Raw genomic sequence first — 24,524 nt, forward strand, 5'->3', positions numbered from 1 at the left:
GCTGTGTTCTGTTGGCCTTTAAGAAACCTTACTGAGAAAAGTCGCTTAACTGTTTCACTTTGCTTCGATCAATCGCCAGGTTTCATTAGCTTAGACTTTCAACACACCATACTGCTACACAGCAACACAATCTCTTCGAAAAGGATGTCAAAGACAGTAGAAAAAAAACCCACCACGATAAGCAACACAAGTCAATCTTTATTGAAAACTGAAGTATTAATACATAACAATTCTTGTTACAATAAACGTGCTTTTAAGAATTTAAATCTGAGCTCATCTACTCATTGAATTGCATAAAAAATAAAAAAGTATGAATTTTCACAATTGAACTGGCTCAGAATGGAATCTCCACTCTTGGTGTTGATGCGATAGTTCAATGCGGGAGTGAGTGATGCCTTTAAAACTTATTCTGGAAGACAACATTGACCTAAACTTAAAAAAAAAGTACCAATACAACTGCTCGTAAGACAGTTTTAAAAAAAGTCATAAAAAGGAAACCTGTGTCTATTTCATAACAAACATGGAGAACTATTACTGGGGCCTCTTGTACTTCCATCGCATGCACTCACTTTTTCAAATCTTAGACATGAGGGCAGCCAATAATAGCATTACAATAAAAAAAACCCACTAACAAATCCATTCTACTTAAAACAAGTCTGTACAGCAGCCAGCTAAAAAAAGCTTTCCCAGTTTGCCTGCTAAGTGCCCAAAAGTCACAACAGTTTAGAAAAGTCATGTTCGCTTTCTTGATGTTGAAACTTCAGAGCCCATAAGTTGTTTAGATTATTTTTTGTTGAATCACAAATGGACCCTTACTACCCGTGGAATTCAGACGTTTCAGTGTTCTGTTCAACCCACACAAGAAAAGGTTTCCTTGTCCCCAGATAAGCACTGTTCCTCTTCCCCCTCTTCTGGCTACGAAACACCCCTGATTTTCTCTTAACGCCCCCCCAAGGAGAGGGGCGCACAGCCTGCTGAAAAAGTCCTCGCTGCTTCAGAGGAGATCTCAGAATGAACTTCATTCTTGGCGAGGCCTGATGCACAGAACTATCCTAACTTTGCTGCAGTTGTTCTGTTAACCGGCATTCTACCTCCTCAAATCTGAGGGTCACTGCAGGAAGCTTAGAGTTGGCAAAATACGGGATTAGAAAGCTGACACTGATATTAATGAGCACGATTTGAATGAGCTTAAATCTTTATGTCTTCGGAACAGGCGTTCACAAACACTTGGACATGAGGATGAACGGGACCCTCTGCACATGCGAAGGTCAGCCAGTGACACCTGCTGGAGAAGGCTGGACATGGACCGTGCCTACTTCCTACCAACTACTGCACAAACCACAGCCCGGGCAACTGCGAATTACCATTCGACCACCACAGCATCCTACCCTCTTCCCCCAAGTGCCAGCTGAAGCATCACCATTGCTCACGTCCCTACGACGGGAGGTTTCACACACATGGTATTTATTACTCTCTGGCAGGAGTTTAAGCCCAGAGTTAAGTGGTAGTATGGGATCGCTGTGCTTACCTATTCAAGCAAAAATATGTCCTAAACCCAAACAAATGGTGTATAATACTGGGGAGTGATTCCAAGTCAATTCTGACCATCTCTTGCTCAGACACCTTAAGTGGCCTCACTACCCAAGCGGCAGCGAAGCCACGACGCTCCATCAAGAGTAGTCAATGCTGAGTACCCTGGTATACAGCTCTGTACCATGAACTATGCTCAGACAACACTAAGACACGGTGGTACTTACGGGTGGTGGTGGTGCTTTTTTTTGTTTGTTTGTTTTGTTGTTTTTTTTCCAGTGGATGAAGCGATACAAGGAAGGACTTCAACTAAAATAAAGGATTTTTTCATCTACCACTGCATCTAAGCATTTAACTTGCATAGTACACTCAAAAAGAAGCTTTCTTGAATGGCATTCCTGCACATCTCCTAGAAACGTCAAACAGGAGATGGTTACAACAAGCAAAAGCAAGATCTAGTAGTAGGTTCTCCATTTTCCTTCCTAGTGTTCCGTTAATAACCACCACGCCACTGACTAGGGCTACACGTTTTTCGTGCCAATTATTAGCCATTTTTCTTTTGCTGCTGCTACATTTAAAAGACATTTTGATCAGTTGTTACTGACATAGGGAATACCTCAGTTTTTAAAAAATACTTTATCTAAACTCAACACCTGAAATTTGAATTTAAAAAAAAAAATATCTTTCTTGGACTTCTCTTTGTTATTGCTGCAACAGTTATTTTCAGTTCCAGGTTTAAAGTATTACTTCTTTTTTTTTTTAATCATATAAAGCTGCCATAAAAGGGTTTTTTTGTTTGCTTTTTTTTGTTTGGTTTTTTTTTTTTTTAAAGAGAAGCTTGATCTGAAATGTCTCTACTGCACTAGCTCTTTTCATTTGCTGAGGAGCTCTAGTGCAAACACATACTGCGTATTTATTTATAAAGGAATTCTAAATAGGGAATGTTATATAAAAAGCAGGAGAGAATGTTTCATAAGACCCTCACTGTGTAAACGCCTTTTTAACGATGTACAGTTTCCCCCGCCGCAGTTTTATATCCATGCTTTCTACTATTTGCAACAAAATACCATTAAGATAGTTATATATACACATATTCCCCCCGTCCCCCTGCACTGTGCTTTTGGTTACTTTCCGTATCGACTACTGGAGACGCGCTCCACCCTTCCAGTAGGTTATAATCGCTCGAACCTGGAAGGTGTAAGTACCTTTTAAAAAAGGTACAGTTTCCCCCTCGTGGATGAATCCCATAACGCAACTTAGAATAAAAAGTGCTCAAGTAAGTGAGACTGCCTAAATGTTATGGAATATTATACAGAGACCAATTCCAAGATGACATTTAGGAATCTGAAGTCAGAGCAAATATATAGGAAGTTCTATTCATTCCTCAACTATTTACCTATTGCAGCATTCATGAAAGTTCTCTCCTATGATTTTCAAAGCTTTAGTTTGTTGGGTGATGAGACAGGAGACAGCAAAGCTTTGAGCTTGTTCTTCACAGCTTCTCCCCAAAATAGCACTGTTTCATTCCTCAGCTCTGTTAAAATCATGCTAAGACAACAAAATATCACTCTCTACTAGCTAAAACAGACAAATGGCCTGTAGTAATGTTCACTGTACTCTCTGGCACACCTGACTAATCAAAGCTGCAAATCTACTACACAAATGGAATTGTTAAACAGACTTGAACAAAGCAGTACAGATTCAAAGAAGTTTGTGTGGGGTAATTTTCTGCTCCATATAAAAACATATGGAAATCCCTAAGCTGCAGTAAGTGCTCATGAGTAAGGTTTAAAGTACTTATCCCAACATAGTTATGTTCAAGGCATTAGAAATAAGGGGGCCGTCTGCTGACAACGATTCATGCAAAATAAACCTAAAGTTTATTAAACCAAAATAAAAATAAAAGGAAGTACAAAATATGTAGAGTGCTTACTGTAAAAAAACAAAGTTACTGAAGGCTCTAACCACCAAGGGGTTATGAAGGTACATAAGCCTCCCAGCAGGGCAGAGTACTGGAACGGCAGCATTAAATCAGCACTGATGCTACCCTGAAGTAGCTGCCAAATCTGTATAGGAGCAGAACTCCCCAAAACAAAGCGTAACTAGATACACAACTTAAAAAAAATTTACTTCTGAATGGAAATAAACCTACAAGAACAATACAGCCTGATATACCTCTGTGTAAACGCTTAAAAGGGAACAACATTTTATAACCATTTACTGCATAATTTATTGCAGGCAGAATGTATCCAAAAAAAAGAAAGTTGCATCTTTCTGGAATCGTTAAGTCAAGCAGGTTTAAGAAAAACCTTGATTTTATGTGCAATATTCAAATTTAAAAATTTAAAATCTCTCCTGTAACAATTTTGGTATACAAATGGGTTCTAAGGCTAGCCCTTTATCCCTACAGCATTTGCTTTGAGGTACTTCTTAAAAATTGAAGTTGCAAGAAAGAATATCAGAAGTGACTCATTGCAATGAAATGCTAATCTGCAGTCAGTCCTATTTTATGTGCTTCCAAGTGCAATTCAGGAAGTAAAAGAAGAAAATACTAAGAAAACACATCAAAATGCTGTAACCAACAAATGGCTCCTACTTCAATTACAAATATTTTCAGGAAAAAAAAAAGAGAACAGCTATTTGAAACCTTTATATTCTGGCAGCCCTACTACAGCATACCTATAGTCCATACTGCAAGTAGCTATTAATAAGGAAATTGTGTTAAAATGATTTGTTCCCCTTTAACATACTCATCAGGCACACAAGCTTTCCTCAGAATAACATGCAGCTGAACTCCTCCTGTTTGTTGTAGAAAGCCCTGGCGTTTCTTAAGTTTCAGGAAAGCAAGCTGGATCAACTGCACATACGTTTTCAACTGACTACAACATTCCTTAGGAAAAACAGCACGGATTTCCTGAACTGAGAACTAAAAGAAAGTGTTTTTCTATCGGTCTGTGTGGCAGTCTCACTTTGACACATCTTGCATCATATGAAAGATAGCACTGGATATACGTCTCCCCAGGACATGCAATTCATTACGCAGGTGATGTCACCTCCTACTATTCCTAACAGCCAGTTATGCCTCAAGGAAGTTTGCTTTAGTTACTGGCACACACAGCGTTACCTTTGTCATTTCATTCTGATCCTTAAGAACATCTGTATAACACTGAATCCATATAGTGAAAATGAAAAGGTATGAAGTAAACTAATAGTGTGCGGGATTTCTACAGCTTGTCTGACTCGTTTTCCAGTCACTCCAATTGAGTAGTTGAATTTGAAAAGAATACATCACTTAAATAAAAATATGCCCCTTTTAAACTGGCAACTCCATCAACCTGAAAAAGGCTGAAGCACTTATCTAATGTATATTATGGTATTCTATAAAGAAACTCACTTTCATGATTCTACCTTTTAAGACCCTGCATACATTACAACAGTGCATTAGTGATACAAGTTGTAAAATACTTTTCGGTTCCTTTGGATTTGCATATGATGGTTTTTGCATCAGTCACTGCAGGTAGATTGAGCAAGCTTTGTTTTTGTGTTTTAACATGCATTCAACTAGATATGGATCAGAATAAATTTATACTCCCTTTTTATCATTATAATTAGCTAAAAAATTGCAAGACAGTCCACAAAACAGGATTTGCTTTAAGACTAACTGCTGGAGTTCCAAGATGTAAGATATGCAGCACTGGAAAATCTTCAGTGATCAGGAATTAGTAGTGTTTAGCCAAGTGTTGAAAGCATTCAGAAGAAAAGTCCTGGTTGGAGGCATGAGGGCTTCAGCACCAACTTTTAAACCTCAATTTCTTGATTGCATATCTCCCATCTTCAAACCTACATTAAGACGGGGGGGGGGGAAGTAGGAAATAGTCTTAATTATGTGAAATACTATTTGAGCGTGGCAGAACATTTTAACACTGCATGCAGCACACTGATACGCACACACAATGGATGTTGAGTAGTATATAATGCTACCCTCCCACTTATCCAGTCAACTGAAACCTATAGGCTTCTAGGCTAAGAATTGACTACAGCGATTTTCTCCTCTCACGTCCATTCCAGCTGTCCATCATCACTAGGAGTTTTGTCTTAAGTAGAAGGTGCAATATTAAAAAGGTATTTTATGCTAAACTTAATTACCAGCAGTCATGAGTTTAGTCACAGCAAAACTCTCACTTTTTATGCTCATGTAATGCAACATTCTTGGCTGTAATATTGTATGTGAAACATTTCCTATCTGCAGACTGATACGGAGCATCAGAGCAAAATGAGAAACAGCTGTTGCATTACTAACTCAGAGGGAATACAGTCACCTGTAATCACAGAGCTCTCCTAACTGCTGAAACAGAAATCCAAAGAAATTTAAAACAAAGTTAACTTCGTCATAAACTAAATGGATTGGAAGTGAAAATTTCTAGTTCAGTTGGACTGACCAGTCCTTAGTTCAAATTAAGCTGTTCTCAATTTATGCAGAAGTGAGGCTCCCAAAAACATTAGGCTTTGCGTCAGTTTGACACACATTATGCCCTCAAAACCCATCCCACCTTATAGCAGATTTCAAAATTAAAACTCCTTTACTTGAAACCCATGATCTAAATTTTGGTCCACACTAGAAATGATCTTTCCATGCTGACTGCAAGAAATATGAACTGAGACTTACCCGAAACAGAGCAAATATATGAAATTAACTCAAGGTTGTGTATTTGTTTCAGCAGCTTGTGAGAAGGATTCACCCTCAGTGCAAGGCAAAACACACACCTTGCCTACATACTCAGCCAATCAAAAGTAAAACTACAAAGTTACACACATTGCTTCATTCACGAATCACAGTACTGATGAATTCAACAATTACCAATGAATCCAAAATACTGAATACATTTAGTCACAGATGTATTTTAATAAGGCTCATTCTTTCATATTCAACAATCATGAACCATGAAAATGTTTCATAATTTCTGGAGATACAGACCACTGAAGAAGTCTGATTAGGCTTCTCTCCCTGCAGGGAACAGCGAGTACATAAGCAATAATTTTTGTGTATTCTTACTCAATTAGAATAATATAGAAATACTCCAGACTGCTTACCTTCTGAAAAATCTCCCAAAACCAACCTGCAATGCTGTCATTTATAAGAAAGATTAATTGCTTTCAATCTAAACGGGTAACTTACACTGACTGCCAGGATGATCACCACTGTGGGGGCACATAACTATAGGTTGGTGTTCCTGGAGCCCGATATGTGGGCATAGTAACTGGATGAGGGGCTACTGGAGTTGGGGAATGAGTTGTCAACAAAGTACCTAGGACGAAGAGAACATTTTTTTCAGTAAGCACAAACTGTAATACAGAAAAAGAAAAGGAAAAAAAGTTAATTTAAAAAAAACCAAACAAACAAGCACTATTACAGCTTGCTTATCTTCCGATTTAAAATTACTAGCATCGTTTTGCTCTCCAGCCCCAATCTTCCTTCAAACATTTACGCAAGAGGATCATTTTGATGTTTAGTACAATGCACACAAAGATACTCCTTACTCAAAAATAGCTCTAGCAGAAACCCTGCAACATAAGCATTATTCACTGCAAAACTTTTTCCCACAGCAGGCATTACACACCATAAGAATATCAGATGGTAGAGATAACTTGACTGATAAATCAGAATAAATTAGTTCTTGTTTGCACTATTCCAGATAGGTTTTTACAGACTTCAGAAACAAACAGGCCGAGACAGCAAGGTCTACAGTGCTTTGTAAGAACAGTAACAAACACTGGGATAACTCGCCCACATACGAAACTCCACTGTTAGCTCAGTTTGTGATACCAAGTTCTCTAGTTTTGAGATTCCTCAGATTAAATTATAAATCTGACAAGATAAAAACCAGAATCTGAAAACAAGCTCATGGCTCTTGTTTTTTAGATTACTGAATTGAGCATCCTTTGAGTGAACGTGAACATTTCTTCTACGCCCACTGAGTAACAAAGAATGACATGCCTTTAGTAAACTAAACACTCACGGATGAGTTTAGATAATGGTTACACAACATTTTCTCCAAAATACTACCACTTAGAGAGTGTGGCATTAGGAAGCAGACATCCCTAACCATTGTCTAATGCACAGAAGACCTGCAGGCAGTGCAAACACATAAAATGTTGTATCTCGACATACAGAGAAGGTCAGCGATATGAGGGTGGGTTGAGAACACCGCATTTTCCTCAGCCTGAAGAGGCTGCTGTTTTCAGCTAGGCATAGAGAAATGTATGAGAAGCCAGACTCTTTGACACTGATAAGCAAAGGATGCAAGAGTAAGTGGAATTCCATACGGATATACAGAAGAACTATTCTACCATAACACTAATATCTGAAAAGAGGATTTGATATCTCCATCCTTAGAGATGATCAAAATATCACTGAACAAGTATGAAACCTGATCCAGCTGGACCCAAGGCACAGCTCTGGCACCACATTTTTGTAATTCAGCTGTGTTCTGTCTCGACCTGAAAGGAAAACTTCATCAAGAAAACACAAGGGTTCCGAGCTCATATACCTGCTGACATTGCCATGGTAGTCCCAGCCACCATCCCCATAGTCACACCGTTTCCTCTTGGTGGCGGAATCGGAGCAGGATACATCGTTGCTGGCATGCCGTTAGGCTGCACAACTGTGGTGTGGTGAATTACGTGGGGTGGTGCTGCATATAAAGGCTGTGTGTAATAAGTGCCTTGCTGTTAGAGAGAAAAAGGAAATTAAATAATTATAGTTTATCTGGTGGGGAAGATAAATGATGTCTTCTTTCACAAATGTATCATAAAAAAGTATTATCCTAAAGATGCAATGTATTTACAGAGCAGAAGCCAAAACATTAATTTCAACTATTCCAATTGCATTTCACTGGCAAGCTTTTTAACATTTGGCCTCTTTTTAAGGCATTTTGGATAACATTCAAAAGCAGGGACCTTTGCAGAACTCCAATGCTGACTGCATCTCCAGCAATATGGGCTCATTTGTCATTCCTTCCCTTCATTTCAGATCTTTTTATATATTAATCCATGACAAAACTTCTCTCATTCTTTCACAGCTTTTTATTCAGCTGCTTTTAGTTAAGGAACCAAAGGTTTTTAACACATCTAAATACACTAAGCAGACTGGATAATCCTTGTTACGTACTTATTCTCTTCAACTACTGCATACACACCAGCCGAGTTTCCTCTATGCAAAAAGAGGGACAACTTTTCCCCAAAATATCATGTTTACTAAAGTGGCTTAATTCTATGCTTTCTAGTAGTTTTCAACAATTTGCCTGCTCTGAGACTTGACAACTCCGTGAATCAGAACAGAGGCCTCCTAAAAAAAAATGAATGCAACTTTATGATAACTTTTGAGAAAATGATATCAGGATGCAGTAGCTATAGCATCCAGCACACACTTTTAAAACTACTGAATCTAGTGTCTCTTCAAAGACTGAACACACTCAGGAAGTGCAGAGTAACTGTCATGAGAGAGAGAATGTAAAAGTGCACTCTGTAAATCACTGTAGTAAGTATTCTCTGGAGGCAGCTAAAAATTCTCTCCATCCACAAAGAAACAGATGTGATGTAAAGTTAAGAGTTTGAGCGGATATTACAAGATGAACAAAATGCAATCCAAACACAGGTTTTTTGGGTTTGTTCATTTACCTGTGCATATGGGTTCTGCTGTGGGTAGGCACTTCGAACTGGGTACACAGCAGTCTGATAGGGATTCGGCGATGAGGAATAGGGTGGCACTGCACCACTAGTGGGTGAACAAGATACTTTATATGGGGTGCCTGGCGTATAACCTGAAACAAAGGTAAATCTGCATTAAAAACATGAAAAACAAGTGTCAGTACACTGCTTTCTAGAGTCAGAGGTAATAGTTTTCTTTATTTCCAAATTCTCTAATCTTCATGTGAGTACTTAGTAGGCTAGTCACAATATCCAAGCATAAGTTCTACCATTTACTTAATACTGATAACAGTCTGAAAAGAATACTTGACCGTGTCAACTAAGCATGAAAAGTTAGCTGCGTTTTTGCACAATTTGCTTTTCAAATCTATGGCTATCAGGGGAAAAAAAAAAGTTGAATTGTATTTTTGTAGTAGTATCATTAAATACTTGGATTTGGCATATTAGTCAGCATTTCTACATAGGAGGATTTGGCACATGTTAGTATCAGCCCGGTTCTCAACACAGCCCAAATTGTACTAGCAAAACATAGTAATGGTTAACAAACCTGACGTTACCTTGTGTAGAAGATGATACAACACAAGAATAAGAAATTCAAAAGTTAGAATCACGTAAAGAGCTCAAGATGGCTTTTCAGAGAACTGAGAGACACAATCTGCAACCTCTACTTCAACTTAGATTTATTCGTATTTGTTTTCTGGCATTTTCTGAACTGGCTAAAATAAACACGAAAGGCCGTATCTTAAAAAAACACAAGCACTGTAGAATTCATCGCAAGTGCAAATTAGATTTCAAAGGCACTTTAGTATCTTTAAATCTCTTTTTTGTGTATTACATACATAGACATACCCTTAATCATCACTTAAGAATTATTTTTATATATTACAATAAGACTTCAGATGCCATCAGAAAGAATTTTGCATTCCTATTAGAAAGCCCCCAAAATCAGTCTGCCTTGTAAATGGTGGGAACTGTTCAATTTTTACAGAGATAAGTAGCAACTGCTGATTCAGACCCTGCCTAAAGACAGTTCTTCCATAATTTCTCCAACCCTCATCAGCCAAGGCCTCAGGATAACAGAACAAGGGCTTGATGAGGCATGGAAGAGATCTATGAAAGGCACCATTGCTGCTGCACGCTATACTTCCATGATTATACTATGGCTTAATGGCCGAAGTGGGAACAGAAATACCTTAGCAGCAGCATCCCCCAGCAATAACATTTAGGGTAGTAAACAACAGGCGTGAGCTATTCTGGAGAAAGTATCAAGGCCCTAGCCTGTGCTATGCTGAAAAGGTCTTGGGTCTTATGTAGGTCCACCACACTAGGAGATACAACATCCACAGATACGATTTCTATTTAGTTGGCATTGTACACACTGGTACTAGGGCAACACAAGGAAGAAAAAACACTTGGCAATTATAGAAAAAAAATGAGACTATCAGAATAGAGATGAGGTTTACTTTAAAAACTGTCTAGAACGTGCTGACTTCAGTACAGAGAAGAGATCTGAAGCCATAAAGCAGAGAGAACACTGGTATTTGTGTTGTGACAAATCAGCCTATGCAGACAGCATGATGACAGATGACCTTCATTCTTTTTGCAGAAGTCTGAGTTCCTTTCCAATTTCATGCCACCCTTCAAACTGAAAATTGTTACGTTAACAAAGAAATAGGTTTACTTTGTGTGGTTTGTTTTTTTTTTTTTAAATAGAATTTATCACCTTTAGAGACACTAAAGAAAGCTAGCACAGCACTTATTCTGAACTTTTGTTTTTAGAGATCCTAATGAATAGAGCATGCTGAGGAAGTAACTACTATGGAGAGATATTTGTGTTGAAAAACTCTGCTACAAATGCCGATCATGAAGCACCACTACTGAACGACCACTATGTCCTCAGTCAAGCCCACTCTCATTCTAAAATCCCACTAATACAGCTGTACAGGCAATTTAACTTTCATTCTTGCAAAGCGGTACATCTGTACAAGAAGTACTCTGCCTTCCGACTTAATTTTTTTCTCCCTTACAGGGAGCAAAAACCTTAAAAGTAAACCACATGGCTATTCAAAACCACAGAAATTTAAGAAAGATACCTGTAAAAAGGTACCCTTTTTCAATAGCAGTGCCATGGCATGTTCAAATACTGCTGCGTGATATGAATTTACAAAAGCTTTGATTCTAAAAACAAACAGTTACATCAGAAAAGTTAAAAAAAAAAATCGCAGCTGTTAGGACAAAGTACTTCAAATTGTTATCTGCCCAAATTAGAAAATATGGACATTTTGAACTTTAGTTCATAGCTTAAAGAGTAGCTAAAAATTAAAGCTATTCTTAGTTCTGAAATAAAAGCTTATTTTCTATTCAACAGCAATGAAGACTCTAATAGTTCTAGCTTTAAAAAAAAATAAGGACATTCAAAGATGGTATACAACTTCTATACCTCTTTACTCCTTTTTCACACAAAAGTGAAAAAGTTCTTACATAAGTCTTGTGATTTGGTAAATTGATCACATGCAGCTTATCTTCACCTTCCTGCAGTAGGATCTGCAAACTGCAACCAGTAGTAAAACTGGAACTACCTTTCAGTTATTTGATCCTAGAATCAAAAACTACAGCTACTCCTCAGCACAGCAGCAGGAACCCTCGTGATAAGTACAACAGACTACAGAAGGCAGAGACAAATCACTAAGGCAATCTCAACCGTGGAACTGGACAGCCTATCAGTAAGTAATACAAGCCGATAATAAAAGCCCACACATGATTTTGATTCCCATGCTGAGAGCTACACCCTGACGGGAACTGCTCTCAAAGAAGTTCTTAAGCAATCCAGTGCAAATGCAAGCTGGTACCCCTAGACATGACACCTGCACGGAGGCAATACCCTATCCAAAGGATATTTTTTTTTTTTAAATTACTGTAACTTGTAATATCCATCCCTTTCCATGACTTAAATTCAAGACTGAAGACATGCCAAAATCAGTTCTGCACTTGCTATGCCTCTAAGCAGCAAACTGCACAGAGTCACAGGTTGCACCAACTAGAATACTCCACAGTTCCAGGGACAGCTACACAGCTACACATTTTAACAGGTTCTGCAGGCAAACATTTTAGATGACTTTCTCTTGCCTCGGTTATTGCTGCCACACCCTTTGAAGAGTCTCCTGGTAGTTAATGAAATGCCATGCGTTACAAACTTCAGCACTGAAATTCAATACTGCAAGCAGGTTGCCACACCGTGAGCTTCCTAATTTCAAGCAGCATCCTTTCCTCACCCTGAAAGTTACACAAGGGCACTCAGGGACAAAATTGGTTATGTGCCACATGTATCCCTGAAAAACTGGTGTAATACCAGCAAGTTAAAGAGCTCCTGAAGATGGCCCAAGTCTACATTAACAAAGCAATGTAAGGAATTCCTTGGCGTGCAAAATAACCACAGGGAGAATACTGTTCTATCAGATGTATGTTCCTGGTTTAAGTGGAAATTAAATGAGATCAGTTTCTGTTTTGTTTCAAGCATTAGCACATCAAAACCATCTTCTACTAGTGAAAGCAGAACTACATGAAAAGAACTTAGGCAAGTGATTTGGTTTCTGTTGTGTCTGGTTTTCCATCTCATTTTCCTAGGCTCACCATGTTCCCCTTCTCTTAAATGACAAGCATTCAAGTGCAGTTACCTAAATCCTCTCCCAGTATCCACTGTGGACAAAACAGTTTTACCCAGCATTTCCAGACAATTAGTTCGTGCAAGATAATTTTAAGGGCTGAAAGGCGGCAGCAAGCTGAACTCCGAAAGATACGATTTAAGAAAAGGATGAAAAAAAAGAATTTTGAAGACAACAGAAGAAAAAACAGGAATCTGGAAACAACCAGTAGGCTGCAAAGCAAGGAGAATCATGAAGGAAGCAGCGAAGGGAAATGCAATGCAATCCTCAAACACCAGCCTGAAATATAGAAACAACAGCTAAAAACTCATCTTCTACCTTCTGTGAAGGTGAAAGCAGTATGACTTAAGACAAGATTATACTCAATTTATCAGATGATTCCTTATGAGTCATATTCAAAGTAATGTAAAACTTATCCCACAGTATAAGTGTTATTGTAAGCCCCTACAAGCTTTTCCTCATTCTTGGTTCTAACAGCTTCCAAACTTCAGTTACTGCTTTGATATACCTATTACACGTACCTGTTTGGAAGGTAGGATTTGCTCCAGGATACATATTAGGGGAATAGGCAGGAGCAGCCGCTGCATAGCCCATTGGGAAGCCAGCTAAAAGAAAGAACATGTCAAAGTTATTTTCTAGACTGACTGCTCAGTCTAACCAGACTTCACTCTCAAAGGTTCTCGCTGTATATCTTTTAATTGAGATAAGCTGAAAGATAGCCTTCAATCACACCTCCTCAACTAAAACACCAGGCTCCTCTTCTCCCAAGCCACCCGAAGCTGAACGCTAGATGAAGGGAACAGCTAAGGAGTCACAAGTGCCATTCTCCCTTATATCCCTGCTTCAGTAGATCTCGAAGTTGGCCAAGTAACTCTTCAGTCGGTTGGACAGCAAAGTCTTATGCAACTATCCAACCCTCCTCCCCCTGCCTCAAGTTAAGACCCGATGTATGTAAAATATTTATCTGAAGAAAAGAGACTTTTTCACAGAAATTAATCCCTAGATCCCCAGAATTCAGAGTGACTCTGACACTCCAGATCAGAGATATCCCAAGTAGAGAGTACAAAGCAGCCTTAGGTAGTCCAAAAATGCTTGTTGCATTTGATACAGGCTTGTTATTACACTCAGGTATCAAAGAAGCTCACCAGTTTCAGGCACGTACTATGACAGTCAACAGTAACAAGTGATTCACTGAGGTATCAGCAAAACCATAGGTAAAAGAATTCCATACCAGAATACGAGAACCACTATGGCTGAACTAACATCGCACTATACTGTCCTCCAACATAAGGCGAAAAACAGCATTAGAAAAAGCTACAGTTACTTGAAAGATAGAAAGTTTATTTAGATTGTAATAAGTGAAATTTCTGAATTAATTATAGCTTTTAATCTTTCCAGGAACTTATTTACATTATTTCAAAGTGTACAACTGAGTAACATCTGTATTTACAGAGTTCCTACCATATTTTGTTATCAACATATAAAGATTTCAACTGCTCCAGATAAAAGGCAATTACTATTTGCATATTCACTATCAGCCCTAAAGCTGCTAGTTTCAAACTGCTATTCAAATTTGAAAAAGTTTCTGTTTTGCTATAAATCCCAGAGTCCTTAGCAATTACTCCTGATAAAAAAGAATTCCTTAGCTCAGGACTATATATGCTAACCTTGTTTTGTAAAGCACTCTGTAAAGATATCAGGTGACAGACACTTGGCACTACTATTAGGTGGTCAGCATGGATAATACTAAGAAAAGCATTAGGCTTAAAAATCAAAGGTAAAAATAACTTATCCAATTCATAACAACTTTTCAGAGTATAAATAGCTCTTAAGTTTTCAAATTCACAAGCTGCTAGTGAAAAGCTTTAGTAGAGCTTTACACCTTACTCAAACCAACTACACATCTGCAACATTATTTCTGTTGTGTACATTTTCAGTCCTCTCTTCTTTCTTCCCAGGTTTAGCTCCACAGTAGAGGACTCCGGGCTGCTCAAGAAACAAGCTCTTTGTTTAAAAATGTAACTACAACAAGCAGCAGTTTTAACTTCTACACAGAACTCTCATCCATGGGAGAACATTTGAATATTGGTTCCTTGCTACTGTAAACCCATCCAAACCCTCAAATAGATGTAGTATAATATAAACAGCTATTAAATATGCAACAGCTTTAGAAACACAGTGCCTTTAAATAACACATTCCACCTAGCGATAGATTCATTACTTTCTATTACCATGCAACCCAGTAAATTCAATGATTCTGAATTGAGAATCTCTTGCTTTTAAATTAGGAGAGGCAAAGAAGGGAGATTTAGTCATGCAACAGTTTGGGGTTTTTTTTAAATAAAATCCTAAAATGCAAGACTGCTTTTCATTTTAGAGAACATGTTTTGCATTTATCCCACAACCTTTAAGCCTGAACCAGGCAGCTCAGCAAACTATCTGTAAGAGTGCAACACAAGATCTCATTGATTAAATTGAATTTTGGGGTCACAGTTGCATAAACTGACTGACTGCTGTAAGGAAGAATTTTGAATGACCACTTTGTGGCATGACACTTCTGTAACAATTATACTTCAATTACATATATTTTAGTTATATTAATTTACAATGAAGTGAAGACTGGTAAATACACAGCACTTACGTAATTCAAAATGTAGTCTAATATGTTTAACAGTAGAATAAAAGATTAGAAGTTGCAATGTTGTTTAAACTGCTATTTATGAATCTACAAAACATATATTCCTAATTAATTAAGGTACCACTTAGGTCAGTGTAAACAAGAACTTCAGTGCAATGTTTAAATGGTTGTAAGTACAAATGAAACCCTGGTGTATATAAATCTGTGTTTAGAAAATGAACAGAGGTATAAATATAAAGTTATATTTAAATAATTCCTAACCATCTTTATCTAAAGCAAAAGAAAGCCTTGGAAAAGTACTCTATTACAAATGTAGCAATAATTGTAACTGATACTAATTAGTAAACCACTGCTGCTTGCCTTATTATAAAATTGCTGTCATCCATACAACTAAGACAGTTACAGACAATAAAATCATCCCGTGGGACTTATGGTTACACAGCATCAGCTTTACAATTTATTACTGCACCATTTCAGTCACTCAATAGACTTAAAAACGTTGCAACATATTTTTGTTTTCCCCTTACAAATACTGTGGAAATCAAGAAAGGTACACTAGTTCGAGGAAAAAAATAAAAGTAGCTGAAAAGCAAAAATAAGAGTTAAAAGGTTTTTGAGACAATCAAGTCAACAGTGAAGAAAATTCATTTATGCAGCAGTATTTAGAAGAAGGAACAGAGAAGAGTGGAACAGGAAAGGAGGAACTCCAGTACACTACCTAAGCTGAAAAACAAATTTAAAATTGGTAAATACCCGTAGAAAAATATAGTACAGCTACAAAGAATGTAAACAGTAATGGCGCAGAATGATTTCTAGTTCCCAACACAAACACCAACTAAATCATAAAACAGCCTCCCCATAAAAGCTACAAAAGTTTAATTGGCTACAATACATAACATCTGAGCTGAAAGACCCTCCAGCCTCTCCCAGGATAGAATAATTCCCTTACCCTGCAGATAGCAGAAAATAAAAGACTGCATCAAGACATACATGAAATGTGTCTCAGAAGCACACAGCCCTTCTCTTTGGCTTTCCCCGAAAGTTCTGTCCAAATCTTATCATTTCCTTATCGTTGGGTCATTCTGAACTATCTGAAGATCAGAAATCAAGCCTGCTTACACACACATTAGGAGATGAGGGGAAAAAAACCCTGGTGAGAAAACTGAAGTCAAATGAGAAGCAGAGGAAGCAAGAAATATATATAATTTCTGTCTTAAAAACATTTTTGGCCATGTTCTTGGTCCCATGTTTCATGCTATGCTTCAGGCAGTCATAAAACAGACAGCATGAACAAGAATTAGAAGATAGAAAGGTTAACAGCACCAGCCAACTAGCAGCAGAAACAGAGTGACTCCTCTTCTTGCAGGGCGTAATTATTAGAGCTCCTAGAATAAGCTGCTTCGGAAGAGATACTGAAGTTAGAAATATAATAGAACAACTAACATGACTCTTGAAATGTCACTTTTTGAATTTAAGAAAACCTCACAAAAATACCAAAACAGATTACCATACATGAAACCATTGGTAAGTGAGTATTTCTTCTTGATTACAGAGACCGGTGTAACAAAAATGCATTAAAAAAAAAAAAAGAAAGGTGTTACTTACCTGGATAACCAATTCCTTTGGCATTTGCATAGGGAACCCCAGAAGATCCAGGGCTATACACAGGATTCATGGTTTCAGTAACTGAATCAGGGGAAGAAAAGAAAAAAAAAAGAAAAAAGTATTTACTCAAGTATAGGGAAAGCTTGGAATCTCATCAACTAAAATGGAACTGGAAACGAGGGAAAGCCTATCAGAAGGAAAAGTAACAGAAGAAAAAGCAGCAATTCCACTATTCATCAACATTAAAACTGTAGCTACGAGCAAGGGAGAGTCACTGCAGAAGTTTTAAAGCATCACAACCCTCAGTCGGCTACAGAATGTGTCCGGAATGAAACATTCCCTGTTGCAAAGCCTGCCTTCAAAATAGTTCCATCCCTGAGAGCTCCCCCATGGCATGGAAATCCATAACCCACTGCAGGAGTTCACGTGCGTTGGACTTCTCCCCCCATGTCACCTATCAATCACTTACCCATCTACCATATACCAATCTTGATTTCTTCCCATTTCTTTCTTGAAGCATCTAGCCAAGGGATGCAAATACATACTGCCTATTACTACTGGCATTTCCAGAGTGGGATTCCAGTCCTTTACCAGCACTAAATTCATCCACCATCAATAGCCCAAGTATTACAGAAGTAAGTGGCAAAAGACTGTCTGTATTAGACAGGTAGCTCTCATTTATTTGTTTACTTGCTGCTAAGTTCTTCAGAGCCTATGAGAAGCTAACAGTTGTGTCTGGTCATTTCTGAATTATGTACTCACACACCAAAAAGGCACCTATAGCTAGCACCACTGGCAGGAATAAAACCAAATCCCCAGTTTTACATAGGATCTTGTACGTAAACACCAAGGAAAATAAAATGGCATTGAAGATGCTTCTTAAATTTTCCTAGTATGTCTATATACCAGAAATATAAGTCACTGCAGCACAGCTCACAAGCAAACCTACCACGTACCTCTTGTAAGAGTACTGTTCACAACTTATATTTTAGAAAAAAAATCCCCATATTTTAACCACAATATCATCAATCATCTGATTTTCTGCATATTTACACATTTACCACTTCTTTTCCTACAAATAATCTCTGACACCAAGACAGGATAGCACACTATGAAACCAGACTTTCTTATTAACTCGTAGTATCTGATACTTGAGTCACTTCCTCTTCTACATCTTGAGATGCTGTCTTACTTAAATGAACAGTATGTTAAGCAGTTTAACACAATTTAACAGAATTTTGTAAATAAAGTCTATGAAGCAAGAAAGAGCAATGATTGCACATGAACTACTTTACTTACAGAATAGGTTATGGCAGGAATCAGAGCTAAGTTTGTCAGTATAGCTGCACTGATAAACCAACGTTAAGTGACTGTATGAAGTGTAAGTAGTTTGCTTTTTAAAGTAACACTAAAACCAGCTCTGCGCCAAGAGTTTTAGCAACTCGTAGTACACAACAGAAGTAAAAGAAACACAAAATTAGGAAATCAGAAAGCAAATGCTGTCAGAAAGTCTATCATCAGGTTCATAAAACACTCAAACTTGATGTAAGACAGTTACAAGATTCATCAGTTTCTTGGACTTTCTCTCACACACGCTTAGCAATAATATAAACTTAAATAGCATGATTTTTTCCAGCTTCATACTTGATTACATAACAAGACAACGGAATCCATTAGGAATGAGTCAAAAAAGAACCAACCTGCCATTTACATTGCTTAGTATGAAGAGAGTTCCCCAGAACAGCATGTTTTAATCACCTGACCAAAATCAAAAAAGCAGTTTGACACAAATCTCTTTGGAAATGTTCTGCAGCAAATCAGCTGTCTTCAAGTATAGAGCATTACGTTCCACTGAAGCCCCATGGAGTTTTACTAGCATTAACTCTGCTGTGCCACAACCAAGAGGCGTATTTTGCTGGACTAATACTTTATTGTAGCTAGACAGTTACTTTTCCCCCCATACTTTCTTCTGTGTATCCTCTTTTCTAAAGAATGACTCTCATTTTTGAAAACTTTCAGTCTGTTCCCTTACTATCTCCCTGCATTTCCTTCTCTGCTCCTCTTTCAATGTTAATTTTGTCACGCTTTGTCTCTAAATTTACAAACACCCATAAGAGGTTCAAGCTTCACCTCAGTCTCAGCATTTCTGAGTTGCGAGGTAAAAGTCTTTACGGAGGTGGCCATACCCTTCCACTCAAATACAAACAAATATCTCCCACACCCCCATATTCCTACAAGTATGTTGCTCCTCCTTGCAGTCTCTACAGCAACTAGGAGGAAAGAAGACCCTGTAACCCATTCTGAATGGCAACGAGAAGAGGCCTAGAAAACCAGCAGGAGCATTCCGTGAATATTTGGGTAAAATACAATAAAAAACCCCACCAGTTTTTAGAAATATTAGTAGTCAATGACTGCAGAAGAACACAGTGACACACATTCTGGGGGGATGACTTAGAAGCCATACAAAGCTGAAAAGGTACAGAAAATGAATAGAAAAGGTCAGACAACTCACCAGACAATCTCAAAGGAAGCGCAGATTAAGAGAAAGGAATTCCACTTAAGCAAGGGGGAAAAAAACCACGGCACTGGGAGCCTACGAGCTGCCTCGTACTGGAAACAATGTCAACTTCCACTTCAAATGCATCCATACTTCAAATTTGTGCATGTACACACAAACACACACTAATTCAACTTTGGCTGAACAGGTACGTACTCTCACCACTTCTGCTTTCACCACTGAAATACAAGTACAGATACACCAGCTTATACAAAAGCTGCTTACGCTTTTTCTAACGCAGACAAAACTTCAGATGACTTCTAATTAAAAATAATTATTTTCAGGCCTTCTCTGAAGGACCCAACATGTGTAAGTATAATTATACAGTATTACCCAGTGGTTGCAATCATCCCGCTCTTACCGTAATTTTACTTGGAAGGGCATCTGTTGTATTGAAATATGGAACCTTGCAGTCCACTTCCCCGTAACGCTCAAAGTCCACATCAAATGCCAGGGAAGCAAGTATAAAGTGAACCCAAAGAATCGTGGCTTTCAACCTTTTTGTTGGCATCCCCTCCAAAGCATTCTCATGTTAATGTATATGCAAATAAGTGTCTACTGTGCATCATCTGTATATAAATTGCAGAGAGTCAACTGTATATAAATTACAGCCAACTAATTCTTTCAGCTGAAATGAAGGTAATCATACTTATTAAAGATGCTGCAATTAAAGACTATGCAAGCATGCTTGGGAAGCATGAATGCTTCACTTTCCGTTCTTGCCGAAGCCAAACAATCAAACTCAGTTTTGATCAAGCCTGTTAAATCTCATCTTGGGACAGATACCAGGATAATCATCCTTCTCTTAAACCCATGTTTCAGGAAGCTGAGCACAAAGGCCAACTGCTGCTAATACTGAAGCTCTACCACTCCGAATTAGATACGCTTTTGCACATAGCTTTTCCTGCTACACTCAGAATGAGCACGTTTCTAGGAAATTCTGCTTTTAAAAATCATTTTACAGAGATACATGCAAAAAACCACAGATCAATGCAAATACCGTAAACCAAACTGCACATTCCTTTGTAACAGATATATTACCATAATATATTTTCAGAGTTGTGCAGAAACACTATCAGAACAGTATCTACTCAGTGCCACTTTGTGCTCTTTTTATGACAACTCTATCACAAGAGTTGGGGAAGAATCTCTCTTAAATAAGTACCTTGTCTAAAGCATACTGTTGTGGTCCACTAACGTTTTCATTCTTGGAACTTAAGCAGATTCACTTTAAGTCATTACAGTATTTAACATATATCTATCCATCCTGGAATGTTTTTAAAATGCTGTACAAATGACCCAGTTTCCACTTATATACTTCAGCAATGTTAATTATCATCTTAGTAGTGTTCTACATTTTACCCATTGGATTTCCAGTCAAAGCTTAACAGAAGTAAAATGCAATTTCTTGAAGTCTGGTAGTTTGTAACGTAAAAAGAGTCCCTTCCACTGCTAAGTTACAAACAAAATAGTTCAGGACACTCCTGCTCTTCAAATAACTGACAAGGATTAAAGTCTCAGTTGCATTATGTTCTGTTAAAACTTTAGCCACCAAAACAGGCCCTTTGATGAAAATCCTAGGCCAAGTAACAGGCTCTTTTGTCACAATTAGTTTAAAAAAGGATGGCTCATATCAGCAGGCATTCAAGACTTCATAAAGTCTAACACAACACTTCCCACGCTGCATTGGTATTTGCAGGTAGCGTGTGCTTCATTTCTTCCATTCACCCAAGACCTCAGGAAAGGTCACTGAATTTTACCAGGAAGCATTACCCCTGTTCAAAACAGGGGCTGGGTTTCTGGGAGTCCATGACTGAAGCCAGCTGGAATCAACGCTTACACAGAACTGCCACGCTTCTGGCAATCAACCCCACTCCCTGCACTGGGACAGCACTGGCACTCTAACCCCTCGGCAAGCTACAACACCTAAGTTAGATGGCAGAATTCAGGGGTTTGCTGGAGTTTCTTGGGCAGGGGGTTCCTATGTTTTCTTCCTACCAGCTTGAGAGAGCTGACACCCATCACCAAAATGGCTAAGACAACACCAGTTCCAATGCAAGGAAGGGAGGAGGACTGGATAGCGGCAGTACAGACTGAGGCTGCAGAACCACAGCCTGGAAAAGGACAGTTAACAACTTGGCCCAAAGTTCTTGCATAAGGCAAAATACAAGGATGGAAACACCACTCACATGCAAGTCTTCCTCCCCTGCTCGATGTTCTTGTCATAAAATAGAAAGAATGAGACACCTGCAATCACCATTCTATGTTTTGCGTGCACACAATTATTTCTGTAAGACTACAAAGGAATAGAGTCGTTTAGACTTTTTAATCCTTTCTAATGAATACAGTTCTCATCTGTAAGCCTATTCTACTAGTGGTTTGTTGTTATATTGGGGTTTTTTTGTTGAATAACAGATTTTAACTATACATACATTAACACCCATACTACTTGTATGACAGAGAATCTGGTTATATATTCAAGACTTAGAATTAGTTCTATATGTCATTCACAAAAATAAAACTTATATCAAAAATGTCATACTAAGATCCTGCTCGTGAACTAACTTCATTTGTTCATTAGTGGCATTGTTCTATTCTTCAAAAAAAACCCAGAACATTATCAAAACCTTTTTTCTTCAAAAACCGCATTACCTATGGCTAGATTAAGCAAATAGCCCAGCATTTCTTGAAGCCTACAATTTCTGTTGTTGCCACTGCACAAGGGGATAAAAATTGTCAGCTCAAATCCTTGCATCTCCTGCATAATTTTGAGATCGTGCATATTCTCATTTCAAAAAAGCGGAGTAGTGCCGCAAAATCATCTGTTCCTCATGGTATGAGTCTTGGAAGCCTATCTATTGCCCAATTTAGGAGAAGTTAATCAACGATGAAAACAGGGGGGGAAAAAATCAAATTGGAAGAATAAAACTATGTGAAGGAATCTTATTCACAACTTTTTGGTTAAAACCTGAAGCTCTACTTCTTGGTAGATTTCTATCCTACAAAGCATTTTTTCAATTAATTAATTCTCAGTTTACTCCATGTTCATTTCTGAAATAAGATGAAACTGTCACAAGTTCCAAATTGAGATAGAATCTCCAAAAGCCTCTTAATTCCTCCTACTTTTTAACCTGAAAGTTAAAGCATGTAATTACTACCACAAAAAGTACAGGTTGGGAAGCATGCGTTGTACAAGCATGGAAGTTTTATGACACTAACAATTATACATCTTACAGTAAAATCACATTAGAGCAGACAGAAAGTCTAGTCAAATTAGGTAACATGTACTCTACTACTGAACATTGAAGAACACATTAAATCCAGCTCTTCTCATGCTGAGAGCTGTATACCACCCCTTACTTAAAACTTAACTTCTTACGTTTCTCAGAGCACAGATTTCATCATTTGGCCAGTGTTTACAGTTTGGTTCCAAAAGTTCTAGAAGAGCCCTGGAAGCGCAGTTTGCACCAGGCCTTTTTTGGTTTTGCCTCACAACTCTTCCTAGAAGCTACAGACAACTACAACGTTGTTCCTTCCTCCAGCTCACAGATACACAGGTAACAGGGCAGATACAACGTGCAAACCACGCACAGCCTTTCACACGCAGCTGAAGCTTACTGGCACTGTTTATTTGCAAATCCAGCCGACTGAGCCCCTCGTGACACTATACCGAATTTTTATGAAGTTACCAACGGGACAATCTTCAGCAACAAACCAATATTCAAGACGCCCCACGCATTCAAAACCAACCGACTGCGCAGAGGTAACCTGAGTTGCCGGCAGCGCCGGAAAGCAGAAGGGGCTGAGTCCCGGGGCGGCCGCAGGCCCTGCCCACCCCGGTGCCTCGGGGCGGCCGGTGACCGGCTCCCTGCTCCGCGGGCCCACCACCTCCCGCCGTGCCAAGGCCGCTGCAGACACCTGTTACCGAGAGCCCTCCCGGCCCCCGAGCGCCGCTGAAGGTTACTGGCGGCCCCGCCTGGCGGAGAGCGGTGCGCAGCTGCCCGCCGGCCGGCAGCGCTCTCCCCGGCATCGCCCGCTGCGCTGCCCGCGCCGCCGCTGGGACCCGCCCCCCGCCCCTGCGCCGGGACCCGGGCCCACCCCGCCGCCGGAGAACGGGTCGCCGGGACAGCTCCGGGGGAGCCGCCAAGCGGCACGGCCCGCCCGGGAGCCGGCGGCGCAGGCCGCGCCGGAGGCGCCGGGCCCGGGCTCCCTTGCATAACGGGCCCGGCCCGGCGCGGCGGGGAGAGGGGGGGGGAAGGAGCAGCTCCGGAAGCCGGCGCCACCCGCGGTCGCGGCGGGCCTGGGCGCCTCACACTCACCGGGCTGCGGCGCTTCGTGGTGGCGGCCCGGCCGTCGCTGGCTGTCTCGCTGCCCGGGTGCGTGCGCCTGTCGGTACGCGGGTGCGGGGGGAGGCGGCGGCGGGGCGGAGCGGCGGGCGGGGCCAGGCGGCGCTGTCTGCGCGGGGCAGGGGGGGGCAGTGGCCGCCGGGCGACTCCGACTCCTCCGCGCCCGGCCGCACCGAACAACTGCGCACCGACCCAGCGCCCGACGTCACTTCCGCGGGGGAGGGGGCGCGCGCACCTAGGCGAGAGGGCGGAAGCCGCCGTCACGTGGGCGGAAGAGCCCGCGGGCCGCCCCCCCGCCGCCGCCATTACCGGGTGGCGGTGCCTGGGGCGTACCGGCGCCCGGCCGCGGGGCCGGGGCTGAGCAGCGGCGGGGCGGGCTGTGGCGGGCCGGTTGGCAGCGGGGTGCAGGGCTGAGCCCCGACGGGAGACGGGTGGGCGGCGGCAGGGAAAAATTGGAGACCAGTCTGAGGTGAAACCCG

At 40.0% G+C, this 24,524-nt stretch overlaps 1 protein-coding gene across 1 annotated transcript; it reads right to left on the reverse strand.

Moving 5' to 3' along the window:
• Window positions 1-178: 178 nt before the first annotated feature.
• FAM168B (family with sequence similarity 168 member B) lies at window positions 179-24,263 on the reverse strand. The gene is made up of 7 exons (XM_063337792.1): window positions 24,019-24,263; window positions 17,143-17,223; window positions 13,421-13,504; window positions 9,208-9,350; window positions 8,079-8,256; window positions 6,707-6,836; window positions 179-5,370 (listed from the first exon to the last, which is right to left on the reverse strand). The coding sequence occupies exons 2-6, from the start codon at window positions 17,210-17,212 to the stop codon at window positions 6,724-6,726; spliced, it is 588 nt and encodes a 195-aa protein (XP_063193862.1). The 5' UTR covers window positions 17,213-17,223; window positions 24,019-24,263; the 3' UTR covers window positions 179-5,370; window positions 6,707-6,723.
• Window positions 24,264-24,524: the final 261 nt, after the last annotated feature.

Source organism: Chroicocephalus ridibundus, chromosome 6, assembly GCF_963924245.1.
Source record: "Chroicocephalus ridibundus chromosome 6, bChrRid1.1, whole genome shotgun sequence".
In the NCBI taxonomy this organism is placed as follows: domain Eukaryota; kingdom Metazoa; phylum Chordata; class Aves; order Charadriiformes; family Laridae; genus Chroicocephalus; species Chroicocephalus ridibundus.

What these genes read in the sequence shown, in the direction of transcription:
- FAM168B (XM_063337792.1), bottom strand. Translation starts at nt 17,212, where the DNA reads ATGAATCCTGTGTATAGCCCTGGATCTTCTGGGGTTCCCTATGCAAAT. An exon ending in AAATCCTACCTTCCAAACAG is followed by an intron (nt 9,351 to 13,420) that starts GTACGTGTAATA and finishes CCTTTGTTTCAG; the next exon opens with GTTATACGCCAGGCACCCCA. An exon ending in TACCATGGCAATGTCAGCAG is followed by an intron (nt 6,837 to 8,078) that starts GTATATGAGCTC and finishes TCTTCGTCCTAG; the next exon opens with GTACTTTGTTGACAACTCAT.